Consider the following 22,669-nt stretch of genomic DNA (forward strand, 5'->3'; position numbering starts at 1 on the left):
TCAGAGTTTTTTATGAATGTCGATAGAGCGTTTAATAAATACGGGGCAGGGGGAAGAGGTTGATCCATGAGGAAATCGAAAGTAAAAGGAAACGGCTCCCAAAAAAGAGTCCAATTCACGGCAGCGGTGGAGGTGCAGCCGGGCTGTGCTGCCCGCTGGCATCGCCAGGTTTTTCTCCCAGATATTCCCAACAAACCGATAAATCCCGATTTTTGCGGGCAGGACGAGAGGAACCCCCCAGCTAGGGGCAGTTGTGGCGGATGAGTTCACACCGTACCTCACGGGCAAGGGAAACTCAGGGAAACATCTGGAGCTCCCTGCAAGGCTCGAATACTTTTGCCAGTGCTGCCGAGTTATTTTGGGGACTAAAACCCAAAGCTCTCCAACTCCTAACTAGTCTGACACACAGACTTAATCTAATAAATAATTTGGAGGTGCTCATGTGCATCTATTTTCTTGCGGGAAGTAGAAATTGGCTTTAGGGAGAAGGAACCACAACTAATGTCACAAAGAAATAAAGCTGCAGTCGGGGAAATTGTCAGGAAATAAAAGTCAGGGATGTTGTGGGCAAAACAGAAGCGTTTGAACCTTTCCAAGCCGGGAAACGCGTGGGAAACATCACAAGGTTTTTCTGCAGCCAGGAACAAGATTTTCGCAAGGGCTGGCTAAGCCTAGATTAAATCCTTTCGGTTTAAATCAGAGACTCAATTGGCAGGGATCGGTTCAAGTAAGCCGTGACTAAAGTCAGACTTGGCTGCCGGGGGAAGTCGCTGCTCTGCCCTAAAATCGCGGTTTCTGACCCAAACAGAGCTGCCCTGAGCTGCCAGCCCGCCTTTAGGAAGGGGTTTTAGGGTTTCTTGTTTTCTCCTGCGGGAAAAGGGAGAGGAAGGGAAAGGGACCGGCTCAGGGATGCGCAAGGAGCACTCCCAGAGCCTCTGGCGCTTCCCCCCCGCTGCATTCCAGCGAGGAGTGCTGGCAGGCAGGGAAAGAAGCGGAGGCAGGAAAAAAATCCCGCTGCCTTTAGCGCTCACCCCTCTCTTTAAACCCGCGGATTAAATTCGGGTTGAAATTCGGGTTGCTCGAGCATCGCCCCGTCCCGCCCGGCGGGGCCAGCCCGAGCGGGCTCTGCCTGCTCTGTCGATGGTTTTTGTGGGTTTTTTTGCATTTTCTGATTCACAGCCTGGTAATTTCTTTGTCTCTCCCCCCTCACCCCATCCCGTGTGTTTCCTCCACAGCGGAGTAGCTTTGTCCAGAGCCCACTTTGAAAAGCAGCCACCCTCCAACTTGAGGAAATCCAATTTCTTTCACTTTGTTCTGGCTCTCTACGACAGACAGGGGCAGCCCGTGGAAATAGAGAGGACAGCTTTTGTGGACTTTGTAGAAAATGATAAAGTAAGGCTCCTTACTCTTCTTCTCCCTCTTTTCCTCTCTGATTTTGCTCTTCTTCCCCCCGCTGAGCTTCTAATACCTGTTGTCAATAAAATAAAATAAAATAAAATAAAATAAAATAAAATAAAATAAAATAAAATAAAATAAAATAAAATGCAGCCGTGGTTTGGTCAGGGTTCAGGTGCTGTGGTTAAAAAAGGTCGGGAGCCTCTGCTCTGCAACAGGAATTTCATTCACCCACTAAAAATAAAAGAAATAAAATTCACAGGGGGATAAATACACTTTTTAAAAATTTTTAAACCCACCACATCTTCCAGGTTTTATTGGTACCCAAACAGAATCTGACCTGGAATTTGTCAGGTTATGGTTATTGTGGTGATTTGTATTTCCTAAGGCTCCAAAGTCAATGGCAGGACTTGGAAAGCGTTTGCTTTTGGATTCTAATTCCATGTCTTGACCACTCAGCAATTTTTCAATTATTTTCTTAGCCATGAACAAGATTTTTTCAACTGTGAATCATAAATAATTGTCTTATTAATTAGGGTAAATTAGATTAAAAAAAAAAAAGTGCAAGAAATATCCCTCTAACACAACCTTGAGGAAATAAATACCAATTTTGACTCAAAGCAATCACAGTAAAATCAAAATCCGTTGCATTTTCCTGCTGTCAATCTGCTTTATATTAACTGATTAGAAATGCACGAATTTTTCTTAATTTATAGACCTGAAAAAGTTAAAAGCATGATAGCAAACAAGAGAGGGAAAGAAGTTGTTGCATCCTCCAGGAGAAGATGTCAGCAGTATTTTGTACTTTGTCCTGGGTCACTCGGAAGGTTAATACCTCCCAATCAGGGGATTCACCTCTTAGAATTTTAATGAACTTTCTTGTCACTTCCATCACCATTATCAGCCCTTGCATTTTAAATGTGCCAAGTGTAAGTTCTGGAAGGATTTTTTTTTTTTCCTTTTTTTTCTCCCCCAAATTCCCTTTCAGGAGCAAGGCAACGAGAAGACCAACAACGGCACCCACTACAAACTGCAGCTCCTCTACAGCAACGGTGAGTGCCCTTCCCTGGCACCTCCTGGGGGATGTGCCGGGCTGTGATTTCCAAAATAAACCCAAATAAATTTTGGTTTTATTTTCCAAAATAAACCAAATCCTCTTCCTTGAGGTCCCTCAGTGCAGGGCTGGGCCCTGGGGTTCAGCTGGGCTTGGGGGGACAGAACTTTCCGGGTTAAAATGGGTTTGTCCCAGCACTAAAATGGGGTTTTTCGGCACTAAAATGAGGTTTTTCTACACTAAAATGGGTTTTTCCTGCACTAAAATGGTTTTTTTTCTGCCCTAAAATGGGTTTTTCCATGCTTTTGGGCCAGGTGCCCGTAGGGTGTTTATTTACCCCTGTTCTCCCCCGCTGCAGGTGTCAGGACGGAGCAGGATCTCTATGTGAGGCTCATTGATTCTGTCACCAAGCAGGTGAGCAGGGCCCTGCCCTGTCCCTCCTCACCCCTCCTGTTCACCCCTGCACCATTTCCTCACTCTGGCTCTTGCTCTGCTCTCTTGCAGACCTATTTCGGAGACTAATTGAAAACTGTGCTCTTAAATCTCTTTTTTTGTTTTTGTTTTCCCCCTCTGTGGACTGTAGGTTTTTATTTATCCACTTTTTATCAATATTTATGCAGAGCCCTTTCCCTTTTTTAAAAGGGATGGTGTTTATTAGCAGGAGGTGGCAAAACCCCTTCCCCTCACATCCAAATATTCCAAGAAATAAAGAACCTCTGGAACTCCTGGCTCACCCCTTCCCCTCTTTTTTGCAGCCCATCACTTACGAGGGGCAGAACAAGAACCCCGAGATGTGCAGGGTGCTGCTCACCCACGAGGTCATGTGCAGGTAAGGGCATTTTAAAAACCCAATTTTTGGGAGCTTTGCTGCCCTAAATCCTGGAAAAACCTCTTGTCTTAGGTTGAAAAATGAAATTTTAGGCAGGGAGAGTTTGATTTTGTGGTTTATTTATTTTGCTGTTGCCTCAGAGAGGATTTTTGTATAGGAAGACTTTCTCTTTATATGGGTAATACTTGCTTGGCTTTAAAACAGATTTTTGGGGAGGGTTTCCTATTTTTTTGCTGCTCAATTTTTCCTGCAGGAGATTCAGCAACAACGGCTGCACTATTTTTTAATAATAATAGTAATAATAATAATAACAATAGAGGATTTTTTTGTTTAAAGTAGGCCTTTGCATGTGTTGTTTAAATCAAGACTTTTATGCGCTTCTCACTCACAAAATTTCTGCTCACCTTATGAGAATGAGCAGTTTAACTTCTATAAATTTTTACCTGGAAACTGCAAGATGTTCTTCAGGTAACTTCTTTTGGTGAAATATTTTAATTTTCTTAATTAAAGTGGCATCGTTAACATTCTTTAATTTTGGGCAGTTCTACCCCAAAAGAAAAATCCCTCAAACCCTTCCTTTCTATACATGTCAACAATATTTAGGGGCCTTCTACTTTTTAATTAAAACAATGAAAATTACACTATTTTTAGCATTTAAATTTATAAATTAGAGGGTGAAATGACTTGAGGATGTTTTTAATAACTTTTGTAGAAGTCTGAACTTTCATGTGCCCTATGTATGTATGTCGTGCTTCCATGGTAACTTATTACTTTTCCTGTTCTTGGGTAATTAAATTTCTTTTCTTCAATACTTGTAATAACGCAAACAGTCCATGTTCTTATATTAAAATGTGCATAGAACGTTCATAAAACAAGAGGCAGAACCCATTCATGACCTTTATTAAACACAATTTGTGATTTATTGTATCAGTGGGAGAGGGTTAAGCTGTTGGACTCAGTGTTGTTTCTTTTAATGGTGCAGCTTGCTACTTTTTATTATTATTATTATTTTTATTAAAGTAGCCTTTGAAGTTAATGTAGCAGTGAGAGAAGCTTGTTTGGACAGAATTTTTATCAAGGGAAAGTCTCAGTTTCACTACTTAATTATGTCAACAATTCCATTACTTTTTAGTATCACATGAATCAGGTATTCAGTATAAACAAATACGTTATTTCTCTGTTGTGCACAGCCCTCATTAATTAAATAAATGAGCTTTTGACCAATATTTCCATATTTGTGCCCAAACACGATGTGTATCCCCTGTGAGGGATGCACTGGCTGGGCTTTACCAGGACCTGGTGATGCAGTGGCAAAGATCAAAGGGGTGTGAGTGACTTCCTGGCACACCCACAACTCAGCCCCATAATTATATATATAAATAAATATATATTTATATTTATATATGCATCCACGTTGTTGAAAGGTTTCATTATAACCAGGTGAAAATAAGAGAGGAAAAATCAGATTTCTGGTGCAGTTGGGCTGTGGTTTGTGGTGACAGAGAGCCCTGAGCCCCTTCCTCTCCTCCCCTCTCCCTGCTCACAGCTCTGGTTTGGAAGTTCCAGGATTTCACCACCCTCCCATCCAAATGGAGCTGTTGGATTTAAAATTAATTTGGCCTTTTCTGCACCCAATGCTCTGCTCAGCTCTGATATTCCTGAGCTCCAGTGGTGCCTCCAAACCTCCTCCGTGCTCCGCTCCAGGTAGCACAAATCTGAGCCAATATTCTGATTATTCTCAGCTCTGCTGCTTGATAGGTTCACCAAGGAAGAATTACAGCTCAGGGCCGTCCTTCCCATGTAAAACACAGATTAGTGAAGGGAATCAAAGCGCTCTGTGAGCTAATGAAGACGTTTGATTTGAAATGTTTTTTCTGGAGTATCTCCGAGCAGGATGCAAGAGCCATTTCACCCCATCACTCCCAATAACGCCGGGGGAACGGCTCCAGCTCTAGTTAAACTTGACATTTTATTTTATTTCTTTTAAGCACAATAATCAAATCTCCCTCATTGTGCGCTGCTTAAGTGGCAGCATCAATTTTTAAAGCCCCTAGTTTAGTTCGCATTAGGAACAGTATATAAAATTTTAATGCACTGTACCCACTCTGCTGTCGAGATTGATGCCTGCTGCTTTTGAAAAGGAAAACAAGGAGGGTCTGTCTGTCTTTCTGCTCCTCTTCCTCGTTGAAGTCAGGGTTTTTTGGGGGGATTTTTGTGTCCATAACCACACGTGGAGATATTTTATTTTGCTGAGCTCCTCGGAAAGTGCCCGTGTCTGGCTCAGACAGTGACAGATGCCTGCTTAGCAGGAAAGTTGTCCAAATATTGATACGGCTGCACCAATCTGTCACAGCCATTGAAAGTTCAGCTCTCAATAATTAGTGCTTTCAGCGCTTCCAGTGAGAGGCTCCATTTATTCCTTTCCAATCAGAATTTTTTATTTTATTTTATTTTATTTTATTTTTTTTCATTCGGCTCCTTACGCCCTGATAGGAACAGCTCCTGTTAGGTGGAATAACACAATCCTGAGGGCTGAAAATCAAGGTAAAAATAATAAAAAAACCCCCAAACACCCTCCTGTAGTGGAATAACTCCCCCTGCTTCATCTTTTTCCTTTTCTCCCAATTCCCAGCGAAGGGAGCTCGTTGTTGTGCTGCTGCCGGTGCTCGCAGGGGTAAAAGGCGCTGTAATCCCAGCAGCAGCGGGCTCAGGCTCCGCAGCTGCCTAATGACAGCGCCGCATTGAGCCGGGCCGGCCCCGCAGCTGCGCCTTTCGCCACAAGGCTCAGCCTAAGCCGGGCTTTAATCAGCTGGGCCGGGGGCCCGCGCTTTATGGGCCAGATGGTGCGAATTTAGACACTTTTGTTATGCAATTGCAGGGAGGAGCTGGGCAGAAGAAAACAAAACAAAGGCCACCATGCTGGGAGCTTATTTGGGTTTGAAATTAGGGACAGGTTTTATTTATTTATTTATTTATTTATTTATTTATTTATTTATTTATATTTTTATTATTTATTTTATTTTTTATTATTTCTCTATTTTTATTTATTTCTATTATTATTACTATTATTACTATTACTATTATCAATATTGCTAATTACTATTACTATTATTATTACCATTAATATGATGATGATTATTATTAATATTACTACTATTATTATTATTTTAAGGAGGGATGGATTTTAAAAGGGTTTTAGTCAAGTACAAGGAGAGGAAAGGATGGAAGTTGGGATTTGGGATGAAGTTTCTGTGCTGCTCAGTTTGTAGGGTTAGGGATATCAATGGAAATAAAATCATGATTTTTTTAAAGCCACCCTGCTGCAAGCTTGAGTTTGAAATCAGAGATATCTATCTATCTATCTATCTATCTATCTATCTATCTATCTATCTATCTATCTGTCTATCTGTCTATCTATCTATCTATCTATCTATCTATCTATCTATCTATCTATCTATCTGTCTATCTATCTGTCTATCTATCTGTCTATCTATCTATTATTATTATTATTATTTTAAGGAGGGACATTATGGGATTGGTTTTGAAAGGGTTTTAGTCAAGTATAAGGAGGGGAAAGGATGAAAGTTTGGTTTTGGGATGAGGCTTCAGTTTGTAGGGCTGGGGATGTCCCTGGGAGCATTCTGGGTTTGCTTTTAGGTTTTTTTTGGGACTATTCTGAACATAAACCATAATTTCCCCAAAGCAGATACAATCAGAGGGAAAAGTACAACAACAAAAGATGCAGAAAATCATCTTAAGCTTGATATTCTGGTCCTAAGCAAGTGTTCCCAGCCCAAAACTGCAGCAGAAATGGAAATATTGGCCAATTCCTGCCAATCATTTGCTGGAGGAGAAGATTGAAGGGTTGATCTGCACCACCAGAGTTTGGGGCTTTGGCTTGGGCTGAAATTGGAACAATTCTGTTACAGACAAAAAACCTGAAACCAACCAAGGGGAAATGTTCCTGCTCAGAAAAGGGGATTTAAAGATCTAAGAGGGATTTTTGCTAAAAAAAAAAAAAGGGTTGGGCTGGAACCTCAATATTTCAGCAAAAAATACCTGTTAGATCTCTAAATCTGATCCTCAGTCCCACTCTGATTTATGTACAAACAACTCCTGCACTGGAAGTGGCTCTTCTCCCTCATCAAGATTATTTTTTTTTCATCTATTTGGGCTCAAAAAATACCAAGGTCAAAGGGGAAAGGTCCATCAGTTCCAAAGATCTTCCCCCAGCTGTGACAGGGACGGAGATATGGGGCAAATATTTGGAGAACTTTAGCTGCAGGCCACAATTTTGAGGGGAAAAGATTTGAATATTGCAAATATAAGGTTCAGAACTGCAATAATCGTGGAAATGGGAATAAAACAAGATGCACTTGTTTCTGAACTCAGTCTCACAGAATTCACCCTAAAACACTCTGCCAAGAAGGGGCACCATCCCTGGAATCACTACAGAAATGGTTTAAAAACTGGGTTCTTTAAATTTTGGGATTTATTATAATGGCCTGTAAAGCAGCAAAGATTTTATTTTCTGTGTGTTGCTATATTGGACATGTCAAAATACATGGATTTTCAAAGGATTTTCTGCTTTTTTGGGGAGGTTTATTTAGATTTTTTTCCTCTAGAAAACATCTCCCAACTTGGCTCCTGCTAGAAAAACACCCCACTCTTTCCAAACACTGATTAAGCAGCGAAATCCATAAAAAAAAAGCACTTAAAATAAAGTTGGGAGAGGGAGGGCGGGCGATGTTCTGAGCTGGTGTGAATTACCAGGGCTGCACCGATGGAGCTGTGACAATTTCCAGCAGCTCCAGGGGCTGCCCCAGGGATTTTTAAATATTTAGTGAATCCTTTTATTTTAAAAGGAGCAGCGTGGATGAGGAAGTGCAGGTTGGAGGCGAGGGGGACGTAGGAATGTTGAAACTGTTAGAGCTGATATTCAAATAATTCCAGCCCCAGAGCAGGAACTTCCTGGAAATTGGAGGAAATGTTGGGATTTTTTCCTAGCTGGAAGAGATTTTTTTGGTCTAAATGCTCATTACTGAATATTAGGCATTTCAAGGAAAACATCCCCACCTGAGTGTTTTATTCTGCCCTCAGTGAATTCAAATATTTTATTTATTTATTTATTAATATTTCTTTATTTACTTTTATTTTTTTTAATTTTATTTTTTTATTATTCTGCTTGGGATTGCTCCCCAGTTAGAAAATTCTGATATTCAGAACCCTTGAGGATTTTTTGCCGATGTTTTCATCACCCCTGTTGTACAAAAACCCCACCAAAACCTCTGCATCCCCAGTGGGTGTAAATTTGAACAGAAAACTCTGCAGAATGTCACAAACATCTCCTGGAAAAGCATCTGGTGACTTCTGAGGGATGTGGGAATTCTGATGGAGACTTTTGAAACTTTATTTTTGGGCTCCTCCATCCTCCCCATCCCATGCTGGCTTTGATTGGAACCAAAAACCTGAGTGTGAAAAGAGCTTAAATCTTCTCTGTTGCTTCAGATTATGAAAAGTGAGGATTTTAGAGCAAAGACTCTTTTTAAAATCTATTAAACTCAGTTAAAATCTAATTAGATTAAAATCTAATCTAGTCAGCGACTCTGTGTGCTAGGAGCATCACCCATGTCAGTGATTACATCAATGGAAATAAAATCTTGCTTTTTAAATTTTTATTATTATTTATTGTAATTAATATTATCACTGAATGTGTATAAATTAATGCTTAATCTCAAGGGTTTATCACTGAAACAATTGCAAAAGGATTCACACAAACCAGCCTGAAAATTCTCTCTTCAGATCCTTTGTAGGATCTGAGCGTGTTCAGTTTCTGCCTTTTCAGAGAGTGCTGAATTTGCAGTCACCACATAAAACTTAGATTTTTAATAATAATAAAAAATACAGTAATATAAAAAAATAACATTATTGGAATACACCAAACCATTAGGGAGATTATGGTCATTTCCAACACCTCTTGGTGGACTTTTAACCCCACATAGCCCATTTGGCCCTGCCTGCAGTGACTTTATGACATCTGTTAATCACTTTTTGGTCCTTTATAAATATCACCTCAGTCCCAAGCGTGCCCACATTGCTGCTCATTTTTGGCTAATTCAGAGTGGATTGCAGGAGCCAAGTGCCAAACTCCAGCTGGAACCAGCCAGGACTCAGGCACTCAATTCCCTTCATTTCCCTTTCTGGAAAAGCAGATTTTTTTTACCCTTCCAGGCATATATCGAGTGCTGGAGGTTTTCTGACTCACTTTGAGTTGGTTCTTTGCTCTCAGCTGTCCCTGTGGTTCTTGAATTTTGCTTTTCTTTCCCTCTCCAGTCGGTGCTGTGAGAAGAAAAGTTGTGGCAACAGGAACGAGACCCCGTCCGACCCCGTGATCATCGACAGGTAGGAGAGGAATTCTCATTTTCCTGCAGAATCATCCCAAAATCGTTCGGTTTCACTTTGAATAAATCCTCATTTCCTGCAGAAACATCCCAAAATCGTTGGGTTTCACTTTGAATAAATCCTCATTTCCTGCAGAAACATCCCAAAATCGTTGGGTTTCACTTTGAATAAATCCTCATTTCCTGCAGAATCATCCCAAAATCGTTGGGTTTCACTTTGAATCGTCTGAGGTCGCCTCTCCCTGGTTTATCTGTCTGCCATTTGAGGGCCTTGACTTAACTGATGTTTATTTTTCGAACAAAGCTCTGATTTTATTGTGACCAAACATCCCAGGTGTGCACCTGGAACTTTCTCTCCTCACCACAGACCTGCTGGATCACTGAGGCAGGAAAATCTTGGCAGCTTCAGTAAAGTTCTTTAACAAAAAACAGTATTTTTGTAGAAATGTGGGGAGAAAGTGAGGGGCAAAAAGGCAAAAAGCAAAAAATGCAACATTAAATCTGACAGGGGGTTGTGAGCAGTTTTATGTAGAACAGCTCCAGGTTTGGGTTCTTTTGCTGGTTTTTTGGTCAAACACAGAAATGGGGAGAGCAGAAATTTGTTGTTAAACTGTTTGTAAAAAATTCTGTGTTTTTTGGGGGAGCTCAGAAAAATCCCTTGGTGGAACTCACTGACATGGAAGGGTTTGAAATCTGGAGGGGTGATAAAACCAGGCAGAGCTGCTGCAGAAAAGGAACAGTAAATAAGGAAAGGCAGGAAGGAAATGTTTGCCCCTGATTATTCTGTAACTATTCAAAAGTTCCTTTTCCCTGAAGCAGATGAGCTGAAGCTGGAGTGGGTTGATTGTTTTGGAGTCAGTTTTTGTGCCTGTCTGTGTCTGGCCTGTTCTAGCTCCTTTTTAATGAGCTTTATTTGTCACAGTGTTTCTCGTGGAGTTCTTTTGGCACTCAGAGCAGTAAAGCTGGTTTGAATAATTTCAGTATAATTCAATTTCTGCAATGATTTCCTCAAATTATTTAATTTTTTTCCATCACAGAGGTAATCTAAATAATTTTGGAACTCTGCTGGGCTGATGGGTTCTCCCTCTCCCTTTTCCCCCGTGGTTTAATTCTGTGCTCACAATTCTGGCTGGGGCCAGAGCTGGAAGTTGAATTTTGGCTCTTTGGGGAGCAGAAGTGCTGGATGTGCCATCTTGACCTTTCCTATGAAATCCTGAGCTTATTTTTGGCCGTGTGGATGCTTGGGATGAATTTGCATCTGGGAACTTTCCAGCCTGGAGTCTGAATTTTGCTGGGAAGCAGCTCAGGGTGGGAGGCTCTGGATTCGCCCCTGGATTGAGACCCTGGCAGGGGCAGCTCCTGCCCCAGCTGGATCTGCAGCCCCAAGGCTGCTGCAATCCCTGTCCTCGTGAAAAATGAGGATTCTGCTGCGTCCTGGGGGGCTTTGGGGTCTGCTGGTGCAGAATGAAATGGAAACTGAGGCAGAGCAGTTCCTCTGTCTGACACTGTGTCTAAAATGTGCATCACAACTCACCTGTTGAGTCCTAACCTTTCCTGTTTTGCTCTAAAACCTCTCCTAACTCCATCTAATCCCCTCCTAACTCCATCTAGACCCCTCCTAATTTGTTCTGAGCCCAGAACATTTTCCTGCTATCAACAATAGGCATTCCCTTGGCATGGGAGCATCCTCCAGGCTCCTTTTTGAGTGTTGGTTCTCCCCTTTTCCTGTGCGTGTGTCTCCATTCCAGGTGAGCTCTGGAGCTCAGAGAGGGGGAAAGGAGAGGTGCAGCCTGCTAAAGCTGCTCCACTCGGTGTTAGAGGCAGCCACTAAATCAGATTTTGGCCCCAGAGAGGAGAATTTAGCCCAGCTCTGCCCTGCTCTCCAGGGGAGGCTCGGCTTGGTGAAAGAAGCAAAGGAAAGAAAAGAAAAAATGGAGAGAGAATTGCAAAAGCACCTCTGTGTGTGGGCAGTGAAACAGAACTTCCATGGCGTGAAATTCCCGAATTTTGAGATTGGAAATGACCCCGAGGTCTTTGAGTTCAGCCTTAACTCCACCACCAGGACAGGTGACCTGGAGGGAGACACAACCCAGTGGTGTTCACCAAACCCTGGGGATTTGTAGCTCCGTTGAAAAAGGAAGAAATAGTTCAGTGGGAAAAAAAAGTCAGTCCTGTTGTTGTTGTTGGGCTTCTTCTTCTCCTTGAAAGAATTCCAAAAGTTCTGATGCCGAATAAAACATTTCTGCAGTGACCTTTGCTCTGGGGACTCATTTAGATCCGAAGGGCCTTGCAGTTATTTTTCCACTCCCTCTTGGAAATGAGAACGTTTCCACATGAATAAGGGAACTTCTCCACAGAAACTGGGTGCCCTCTCCTGCAGGATAAATTGGAATATTTTGGCTCCTGTGGTGTTCTGAGCCAGAATTCCAGCGTCCCCCTGGTCAGAGTTTGATTTCAGAGCAGGGGTGGCACAGCTCAGACCCTGCAGTGCTGGGCTCCAAAATTGGGAATTCCACTGGAGCACGGGGCTGGCAGGACCTGGGGTTGCATTTTTAATCCAGAAGCAATTTGCACTCCAAGGCTTTGGACAACACGAGCCACAATCAGTCCTCAAAATGTCACAGCAAACTTTAATTTTGTGTGCACAACCAGGATTACTCAGAGCTGGGTTGGTTCTGGTGGGTTCCTGTGGTGGATCCCAGCTCTGGTGGATCCATCCTGGATTTCTGCTTGCCCTTTGAAGTTGGGATCTGTGGAATTAGTTGGTTTGAGAGACATCAAAAATCTAAATATTATCTTTTCTCCTCCCTCTCTTGTGGCTGAAGTGCTGGTCCTTGATGTTCCTGGGAGCTCCTTGGTACTGGAGAGTGAAATTTGGGTTTCCTTTATGGAAATCACAGGCAGGGATAGGAGGTGCAGAGTCTGGAGGAATTTTGGGTGGAAGCTCATTCCTCTGAAGAGGGCCCTTCCAGCTGAAAACTGAATTTTGTCACACTCCTGTTCAAATTACTCTGTTGCCTCTCCTCAGAGGAAATTTCCTATTTCTGTTCTGAGGCAGAACAGCAAGGCTGGAGAGGATTAAACCCCCACTGACACCGGGTGGCCCTGTCACCTCAAGTGACACCAGAATGTGCCTCAGTTTCCCCCTCAATGCAAACCATTGGGAACTCCCTGTCTGTGTAGAGCAGTTTCAGACCCCTGAACTGGAGTTTTGGGGTTATTTTTCCCATTCCTGCTGCCAGGAGGATTTAACCTGCATGGCAGGGTTGGATTGTCCCTGCTCTGCCCCGTTCCCAAAATGAACGTCTGGGGTGACACCAGGAGCTGTCCCCAGCCCCCCGCGTGCCCCAGACCCCCCTCCCGAGCCCCCCAACCCCACAGAGATCTCCCCCCCTGTCCCAGGGAGCCAAAGCCCTTTGTTCACTGCTAAACCCTGCTCTCCTGCAAGGAGCTGCTGTTGTGCCATCTGTCCCTTTATGAATTTTTTAGCAGACTGGATGTTTGTGGGGAGTCAGGAACTCAAAGTGCACCAGCCCAGCCATTTGACAAGTGCGTCTCTTAGTGCCTAATTTGTTTGTTTCTTTTTTTTTTTATTTTCCCCTCTCTTCCAGACAAAAAGAAAAACTCTTTACTAGTTTGCTGTCCAAAACATCTCGAAATCTTTGATGTGTGCAAACACTTAAAGCTTGTAAATGGCCTAAACTGCAGAGTAGCTGTGTCACTTAATCTTTTTCATTTAATGTTGACAGACAACAGATTTCCCAGCAAGCTGGTGAGTCACAAGAAGCTTAAATATCTTTTTGAGTGTGCTAGAAAAATGAAGAATGGACTGGTTGGGTCTGGGGGGGTTCTGGGTTCTGCTCCTTTCTTCCCATCACAGTCCCTCTATTTTTGTGGCCATTCACAGGGGCTGTGTTTAGCTGAAAACCACGAGTGTGACTTTCTGAATTCCCTGATAACACAAAGACACAGAGAATCGATGTGTGGAAATGGTGGAGATGATTTTGGAGCAATTTGTGAAGTTTCTCTCTCCTCCCCAGGACAGCTGGAATGGAGTAAGAAATGAGATGGGTTTAAATCAAATGGGTTTAAATCCCTGCTGGTTCCAAGCACAGATCACTGGGGAGTTAAACAGAGCTGGAACCTTTCCCCACCAGGGTTTTGTGCAGGTTTTCTCCAGTGCTGCCCCCCAAACACAGAGATGCTTTTAGGGATGTCTCAGAGGCAATTCCTCTCTGGGAGTGCCCACCAATATTTCCCCCTCTCTTTGAGACAAAAAGAAAACTCTACTAGTTCGCTGTCCAAAAAGTCTTGAAATCTTGAATATTGATCACTTCAATTCCATTAAATCTGTAATAACCAGAATAGTGAACCCATGTCCTGACCTGAGAACTGAGAGGGAAACCTGGCTGAGCCCAAGCAAGGACACATTTTATAATTAAAGAAATCAAATCTGACTGTTGCTACTACTGCCTGGGAGCCTTTAGGAAAACAACTCCAATGAAGACAAGACCCAAAGGACTTTTAGCAGTTCTGCATAAATCAGATGAGCTTTTCCTGATGCTCCGGAGCAGCTTGGACACAGGCAGGGATGGATTCCAATCTTAGATGAGCTGAGATAGAGACACTGATGGTGCTCGGGCTGAATCCTGCACAGTGCAAAGCTGGCAGCAAAGTTTACACATGGTGGAGGAGAATCTTTGCTCCTTTGTAAAAATCCAGGCATTTTTGCTGTAAATGGGGAGGATTTGGCCCAGTTTGTGCTCACAGACAGTGAGAGAGGAGGTTGAAGGGCTGCTGACCTCAGAAGGACGGAGAGCAGGGTGAGGAGCCCTTGGAATCAATGAGGTTGGTAGTAGTGGAAAGGGGAATGGAAAACAAGTTTTCCCATGGACTAGAGCACCTCTGGGAATAGAAGCTGAGGATAAATTCACTGTGCAAACAGCACAGAAGAAATTCTGGGTATGTAGAGCAGCAGTGTGTGACAGCTCCAGTCCTTGGGTCTGTGTTTGTCTGGCTCATCAATAAAAATGCCAATATTTCAGAGTATTTGCATCCTAATGAAAGCATCCCCTGGGTATTTATGACCTGAAATACTCTTCCTTCTCACTTCTGCGCTCCTCTCGGCCTCTGTCTAGACCTGGTTTTATGGACTTGTCACTTCATCTGCCCTGAGCTTTTTAGTTGCTGCCTCTGGCTTTCCTTTTGAACCTTTTGTTTCTCGTCACCCCTTCCCCGTGTGCTCCTCTCACCATCTGTTTCTGGTGGGATCTCCCCTATTTTCTGCCCCTGTAAACATCCCGGGGTTTCAGCCTCTCTGCACTGATGGCTTCACCTCTGAAAATGTTCTCCCAATTAATCTGGACTGCTTTCAGATGGGGGATGAAACAATTTGTCCAGGATTTCTTCATCCCAAATCCTGGTGAGGAAAAGATTGAGGCTGAAAGCACACAATGTGCATCTGAAGCTTAAATCAGTCAGAGAAGTCATTTTAAAGCTATTAAAAGCTTTTATTATTTGCTAAAAGGTGATGTAGGAGGCAGCTTGCAGGACACACTCCACACCCAGGAGTGGAACCCAACCTCGTGTTCCAGCTGGATCTGTGAGCAGCTCCTGGAACATTTCCCCTGCGATTCCCATTCCCATCCTTCTCCCTGGATTTAATCCACTTTAATCCACTGCTCTCATTCAGGCCACGCTTCTTTTCCATTCCCTTTTCCTCCCCATCTCCTCTGCTGCTTTTCCTCCCAAATAAATGTTAATATCTCCGTGGGCACCCCTCTCCCAGCTCCACGTTTGGTGGCTTTTCCTCCGAGTGGAGCCCACGGAGTTTGCAAATTGTGTTGGATCACTGAGCCCATAATGAGGCTTCCAAGTCCAAACAGTGCAAATCTGCTGGGATTTTATTGTTCATAAAGCTCCTTCCCCGGGGAGTGATGGAGCCATTAGGTGTGTGCTGTGTTTAATATTTGGTCATGACAGGAAGCAATAATTTTCTCCCTTTTGCTGTGGCTCCCCGAGTTGTTTTTAAGCACTCAGCTCATTTAGTCTCAGTGCCTGGGAACCCATTAGGCAAACGTGAGTTTGTGTCTTCCTACCAAGGCTGTTGCAAGAAAATAAAATCAAATCAAGTGGCAACTGGTTGCCCTGTGGTGGCTTTTAATGCCTTGCTCTTCCCAGTGGCTGTCACTGACAGGAGTTGACATTCTGGTTTCACCAGAAAATGGCATTTCTCATGCTGAATGAGATTTGTTTTTTATTTATTCCAGCAGAGAACAACCACCAAAGCTCCTGTTTGATGGTGTGTTATGGCTTTGGGTATTTACCTCGTGCAAATCCACGATTTCACATCAGTGGAAGCAGCAGGAAGGTTGCATTCAAGCATTCTAGAAGTGGTTTTATATCTGTATAAATAGAAAAAAAAAAGAAAATATCAGGTTTGGGTGCATCCTGTAGGAAGCTGCTCCTCTGACTGTCCTTCCCTTGCATCCCCAGTGCTTCCCTTGAAGATCCAGGCAGTTTTCCATGGATTTGGGGAGGAATTCTGCACGTTCTGTGCCTCCAGGCTGCCTCCCACCCTGATTATTGTAGGATCCTTGCTCAGGTGTTTTCCTCTGCTCCAGGGGAAAACTTTTCCACTCCCCCTTTCCCCTCTGGCTCCTTGTCTGGGCTCTCTGCAGCTCAGAGGGAGAGGTTGGTGTCACAAAGGGAACAGAATAATTGGCTGTGTGTGAATCCCAGGGCACGCAGGAACACCAGGGGGTTTGTGTGTAGCAGGAAAATAAAGATTCTTATTCCAAACCAAACCTGGGAGGAAAATCTGGAGTGTTTGGGAAGAGGGAGGGCAATTCCAGAGGTGCACCCAACAAATGAACCCAGCCCGTGGCTTAAAGAAATTAAAGCTGGGTGCTGCTGTCTCACCAATCATATTTAATTAATTTTGAAGAGGTGTGCTTAGGATAAAACGTGGTTTTAAATTGGATCTTGGTTCAGCAAAGCAATTAACACCCTGTGTTATCCAGCGTCAGCATCAAGAGGGGTGCATGGAAATAGGTTAAATGAAAAAAGTCCTGAAAAGAAAAGTGAAAGTGCAAAGGTTGATAATTGGGCTCCTGCTTCCTTTCACAGTCACGAACTTCCTGTGAGAAAATTCAGAACTTGAAGTTGCCTTTTTTTTTGAAAATATTAAACTTGAGTTTAGAAATGCTTAAATATAAGTTGTAATTTGGATTAGGAGTGCTTGAATTTGGTTTTCCAAAAAAAAAAAATTGGTTTTCTAAAAAAATTTGGTTCTCTTTGGGAACTTGGGTGCTCAGGGCCTGCAAGAAAAGGACCCACAACTTTTCCAGCTGAATCCCTGCCGGTGTCACCCCTTCCCCCTGGTGCTGACCAAGCATCTGCTCAGCCAAAATTCCTCTGCCAGAGAGGGGACAAAAATCTGCCAAGGTTGTGTCAGTGCCACTCGGTCACACAGAAAAACCCCAAAAATCCCCAAAACCCCCAAAAAACCCCCAAAAAACCCCCAAAACCCCCAAAAAACCCAAACAACCCCATCCTCTGGGATGTTTTGGTTAAAGATTTGATTTTATTTTATTTTTACCCCCCTCTTTATCTGAAACATTTCCCAGATTCCTTCAGGGTCATCTGGTTCTCTCATTTTTCAGCTTTTCTTTGGTGCTTTCAAAAAGTGTCACTGTCACTTCCTTCTCCTCAGTCAAACAGGCAGGGCACTGGGATTTTTTAGAAATTTGTTAAAATGTAGCTGCTCTTGAGAGGCAGAGACTGAAACCATTCCTGGGATGGGGAATGTGAGTTCTACTCCTTTGGTTTTATTTTTACAGGGAAATATATATATATATTTTATATCCACATACAATATGATATATTTAAAATAATATACCTTCTATATTATGTGTTATTCTTATATATTAACTAAATATAAATAAAATTTTGCTAGTTAAATTAACTAAATATAAATAACTAAATTAACATTATTATTATTACTACTACTATTATTATTACTACTATCAATAGTATTATTATTTTATATTTTTCACAGACAAATATAACATTGTTTTTACATGAAAAATTTCCAAATCCAGCGTTTATGCTTTGGGAAGCTCTGGGTTTACACTGTGCCAAAAATTTGGGGTCCTGCTCTGGTCTGAGTCTGTACCTGCTTTTAAAATAATGCAATAATTTAATCTTGCCCCTCACAGTGATGAGTGCTGAACATGGAAATGTGTTTGTTTATTAAATGGATTCAAGTGAAATGTTTATTTTCTCCCCACACCCGTTGTGTGTAAAGTAATTCATAAAACTGAATAACCACATAAATATTTTTGGTGGGTTCTTAAAAATTGTCTTGTAGAAGCCTTCATAATTTTTAAATTATTTTTCATAACTGGCAGAACATTTCAGTGGGTTTTGTCACTTGTTGAAACTCTTTGAAAATAAGGAGATTTTCTGTATAAAACCTGGTTCTGTACTCAGCATTTTAATTGTTTCACTGAGGAAAAGTAATCTCAGAGTGAAAAAAATGGAGAATAAAAAATCCTTCATGAAAAATTATTCCACTCCTGTGCCCCAAACCATCCCTGCTAACGAGGGGATCTCATTTCCAGGCTGCTGCCTCTAATTGATGTCATTTGATCCGATCTGTTTGCCGGGCACTGACTGAAACACGAGCTGCCTTTTGAAGGGTCCGTGTGAAAATAAATTTACTGCCACCCTGGTGTCACTGCAGGACCCCTGGCTGGGCAGGGAATTCCTCTCGTGGGCAGACACAAAATCTGCCTTTCAATCCTTTTTTTTTTGCCTGGCTCAGGTCTCACATCCCCCAAATATTTGCTGTAGAGAGGCCAGGTGGGATCTGTGGGATCAGTGATGTCACCCCAATAATCCAAGCGGAAAATTTCCTCTTATTTTATTAGATTTAAAATAAAAACCCTCCCTCATCAACTGGAAATTCCCTCAGCCCCCTCTGTGCCCCCTGGGCCCCGTTTTCTCCTGGAGCTGAGCATTGTTTTGCCAGCCCAGCCCTCCCAAAGCAGAGGTCACCCCACCACGACCTCCGGGACGAGGCTGCTCAATAATTCACGTGGCCAACTCGATTTTCGGGGGTCCACATTTGTTTTTGCCACTCTCCTAATCAAGATGCTCATTTAATTCTATTCCAGCACCTGTTCAGCAATTAACACCCTACAATTTGCATCTTACCCTGACATTTGCTATCTTTCCAATTAGTTTTTATATCAGTATAATTAGGTAGGGTTATTACAGTGCATCAAGCAGGGTCGAGGATATTCCCAAGCCTTTAAGCTCTTTCCCAGATTTGTTTAGGGAAGCCACCGAGGGTAAATGGTTGATTAGGATCACTGTTTTTCTTCTTCATTCAGATCAGGAGAAAACTGTTTCCCCATGTGGCCCATGAAAGATCAGGGAAATATGTCAGCCTGTAAGAACTAATATTATGTAGTTCGTGACTTTTGGGGTGAATTTACAGGGGATTAGGAGTGAGGGTCAGGCTGTGCAGCAGAATTCACCAGGAGCCTTCATTGTGCTCTTGCTTTATGTTAATCCGAGCAACTTGCAACAATTTTAATTTTTAAAATCAAATTTTTTTTTTGAGTTGACTTGTGGGCGGGTGCAAAATCCAAATTAGGGGATGAGCTGACCATATTGAACACTCTGCTTAATTGGTGAAGTCTCTGAGAGTGGAAATCCTGCTCCTAACACCTTTTAAATTCAATTTCACAGAAGGAAGGGTTTGCTGTTTGTCCTTGTGGGTTTGTGGGCTCCTTGAGTCAAAAATGGTCCTGCAGCCAATGGGGACCTTCCTAAAATTGCTGAATTCCAGCTGATCCCCCCTCAATCCTGCAGCCAACCTGGACCTTCCTAAAATTGCTGAATTCCAGCTGATCCCCCTCAATCCCCAGTGCTGCCAGAAGGGAGAGGTGTGTGGGGGCAGTGGGACACGAGGAGGGGAGATCTGTAAAAAGGATCAGAGGGGAGAGGATTTTTTCTTTCCTCTCACCACCCAGCTCTGCACATCCTCCTGTTTTTTAAAGGTTCAGTTTGAAACCACCTCCCTGCAGCCCCCAAATTCCCCCTGCACGCCTCCTCCTCCTCCTGGAGGTGCACACAAAGGCTGCTGGTATCGAGAGGCAACGTTGCCCTTGGCAAGACTGCAGTGAAGGGTGGGACTGGAGGAAGATTTGTGCTGGGGAAAGTGAAGAGCTGGATTAAAAATAAATTTAAAAAATGACCCAAAACTGCCACACTGCGTGTCTGAATCTGGGTGTTGTTCTGAGTGCACCTCAGTGATGCTCTCCAGGCCTTGGCAGGGACCCCAAAGGAGGGATCACCCCAAATTCCCCAGCCTGGGAAGGCTGGAGAGAAGCAGAGCTCTCCTGAGCTGTGCTGCTACAAGAAGTTTTAATGTTTGCAAATACACAATGGGTTCACCCTTGCCTAATTTAATATTATTTTCTGTAATGAGCTTCTTCTCTCATTCTGTTGGGTTTTTTTCAATCTCCAGTTTCCTTGCATTGGTATCTGAACAGGCTTAGGGAAATATTGGGGTGATACTGGGGGAACTGGGGCAGCAAGGAGGAGGTGAGGGGTTGGAGTGGGAGGGAGGGCTTGGATGTGAAGAGGGCAAAGCAGGGCACAGAGGAATTCCCTCCCTCTGCCCGTGCACAGAACCAGCCTTGCTCCTCTCCCTCCTCAGCCTGTGAGAGCAGAATCTGGCCTAAAACCCCAAAATATTCCCCTTCATTGCTGGGGACTGTGGATCAGACTCTGCTAGAAGTTATCTCCTCAGGTGACGAGAGCTAAATGGAGTGAAATAAAGAAAAAAGGGGCAGATTTTTGTGAGGGTCAAAACTCCCCCTGGGGAGAGCAGAATGGACAGAAGCCCCTGGGTGGATGCTGAGCCCAGCAGGTTCCAGAGCTCCTGCAGCAAAGCAGCTGCTCCCCTGTGCTGACAGGAGCTGTGGGGTGGCCTTGTCCCAAGGTTTTGTCCCAGCCAGGACTTTGTTCCTGGGCTGAGCCATCAAGAATTTCCTCTTTGTACACTGAGTCCTACATAAAAATGGCTGCAAATGTGCTCTGAGAAATGGGGAGGGACCATTCTTGTAAATCTGATTTACAAGAGGGAAGAGTCTCTATTGAGGTGACTTTAAATGAGATTTTTCAAGCTCTTCTGCTCAGCTGGATGCTCATTTGGAGCAGCAGAAGTTTTCCCTGCTGTCCACCCCTGTATCTCCTGCTCAAATCTGGAGCCTGGTAGGTGGGTGGAGGAGAAAAATCACCCAAAAATTCCATTTACCATTAACCACGCCCTGTGTCGTGCAGGGTGATGCCATTATCTGCTCAGCTTGTCTCACACCTCATCCTTTCCCCTCAAGAGATTTCACCATGGAATACAAATGCATTTGTCACTGGTGGGTGCACACAGGTTGCCGTGGGCCAGCAAGGCTTTCTAACCACCCATCATTTGAGAATTTAAGAGTTCTAAAAGGCTGTAGAACTTCTGATCCTCTCCCAGTGACATCAGGACAGCAAGGGATGAATTTCACCCTTGCTGGTGACAGACTGTGTCTTAACCAGGAGTTGGAAACCTTCTCTGAAGCTCACCTGCTTATTCACCAAGGCCTTGGACTTCAAAAATCACATTTTTAGCTCCCCCATCACCATCTAGGCCAGACCTGCCTGGCTGCCTAGGAGTTTGTGACAATAATTATAACCCAAATCTGATGGCTGGATGGGCAAAATCAGCCTAAAGGCAGCAGGTAAAGTTCTGGAAATTGCTGGCTCTTCAGAACTTCTGAAAATGAAACCCTCTCCAGCCCATTGCTTCTGAATTTCAGAATTCTGTTCTAGATCATTCTGTCTAAAGTACACAACGTGAGGGACTTTGTTCCAGGAGAGAGAATGAGGTGCACCTTTCCTCAGTGTCCAAAAGGAAATTTAACCTGCAGGGTCCAGGACGTGCTTGTGGTGTCTTTCTCTGTGAGTCCTTCAGTTTTGGGTGGCTTTGTGAGGGGAATCCGAGTTATAAAAGTTACAAAAGTTACAAAAGTTACAAAAGTTGGGTCTTTTCCATCTGGATGAGGTCATCCCCTGCTCTCCCTGGCGTGGCCCTGCTCTTGCTGTATTTTATTAATTAATCTCCTGCTGTAGATTGGGGAGTTTTTTCCCTGAAGTCCAGCGTTGATGGGAGTCACCCCCACTGGCACAGGGACGTGCCAGCCCCTCGGAGGGCTGCACCCAGCAATGGGAGAGGAAAGAGCCCCACGAAATAAAGGAATAATCACGTTAATGATGTTTGCTGAGCCTCTCAGCCAGTGCACCAGGCAGTGTAATTGCTTCAGAGCTTTGTGTGAAAGCCAGCAGGCTGATGGAGAAATATAAACAGAATTATTCCCTTCCCTTTACCCCAAACAAGAATATAGCCGTTAATAAGGGCTCTTTGTTTCCTAAAAATCTAAAAATAGGAGCCTGATGTGTGAGCAGGCGAGGTTTGTGTGTGTAATCAGCACTGGCTGCACTGCCTGCTATATTAAATTTCCTCTATTTTGGGGGATCTTCCAGGGTTTTTGCAGTTGTGTTCACAGAAATGAAGTTTCCCTGCATGAACACAGGAATATTTGTGTTTGAGAACCGGCAGTGATCAGTTTTGAGCTGCTTTTCCAACCCCAGATTTATCAACACCTTATTAAACCCAAACGACGCGAAGCTCTGCAAATCCCTTTTTAATCTCGAAAAGCAAATTTGGGGGAAACAATAACAAGAAAGGCTCACATGTTCAAAGTTGGAGGCAAAGTTTAAAATAAGCCAGGAATCCTGCAGGTTAGGTGCCATCAGTTTGGTTTCCCAGTTTTTTCCTGTAAATCTCCTTGGGTGAGCTCGGTGCTCGTGTCGGGTCCAGAAGGAGGCGGCTGCTGTTTGGAAATAGATAAATTTGTGGGATGAAAGGTCAGGCAA

At 43.4% G+C, this 22,669-nt stretch overlaps 1 protein-coding gene across 1 annotated transcript in view; it reads left to right on the forward strand.

Annotated features, from left to right (window-relative positions):
- Window positions 1–22,669, forward strand: part of EBF2 (EBF transcription factor 2) — a 108,315-nt gene that overhangs the window by 1,568 nt on the left and 84,078 nt on the right. The window contains exons 2-6 of the mRNA XM_063420043.1: window positions 1,236–1,392; window positions 2,384–2,447; window positions 2,808–2,863; window positions 3,205–3,278; window positions 9,612–9,680. Coding sequence (XP_063276113.1) covers window positions 1,236–1,392; window positions 2,384–2,447; window positions 2,808–2,863; window positions 3,205–3,278; window positions 9,612–9,680 — 420 coding nt within the window. The remainder of the gene's footprint in view (window positions 1–1,235; window positions 1,393–2,383; window positions 2,448–2,807; window positions 2,864–3,204; window positions 3,279–9,611; window positions 9,681–22,669) is intronic.

The sequence above is a fragment of the Prinia subflava genome, chromosome 29 (genome assembly GCF_021018805.1).
Source record: "Prinia subflava isolate CZ2003 ecotype Zambia chromosome 29, Cam_Psub_1.2, whole genome shotgun sequence".
NCBI lineage: Eukaryota > Metazoa > Chordata > Aves > Passeriformes > Cisticolidae > Prinia > Prinia subflava.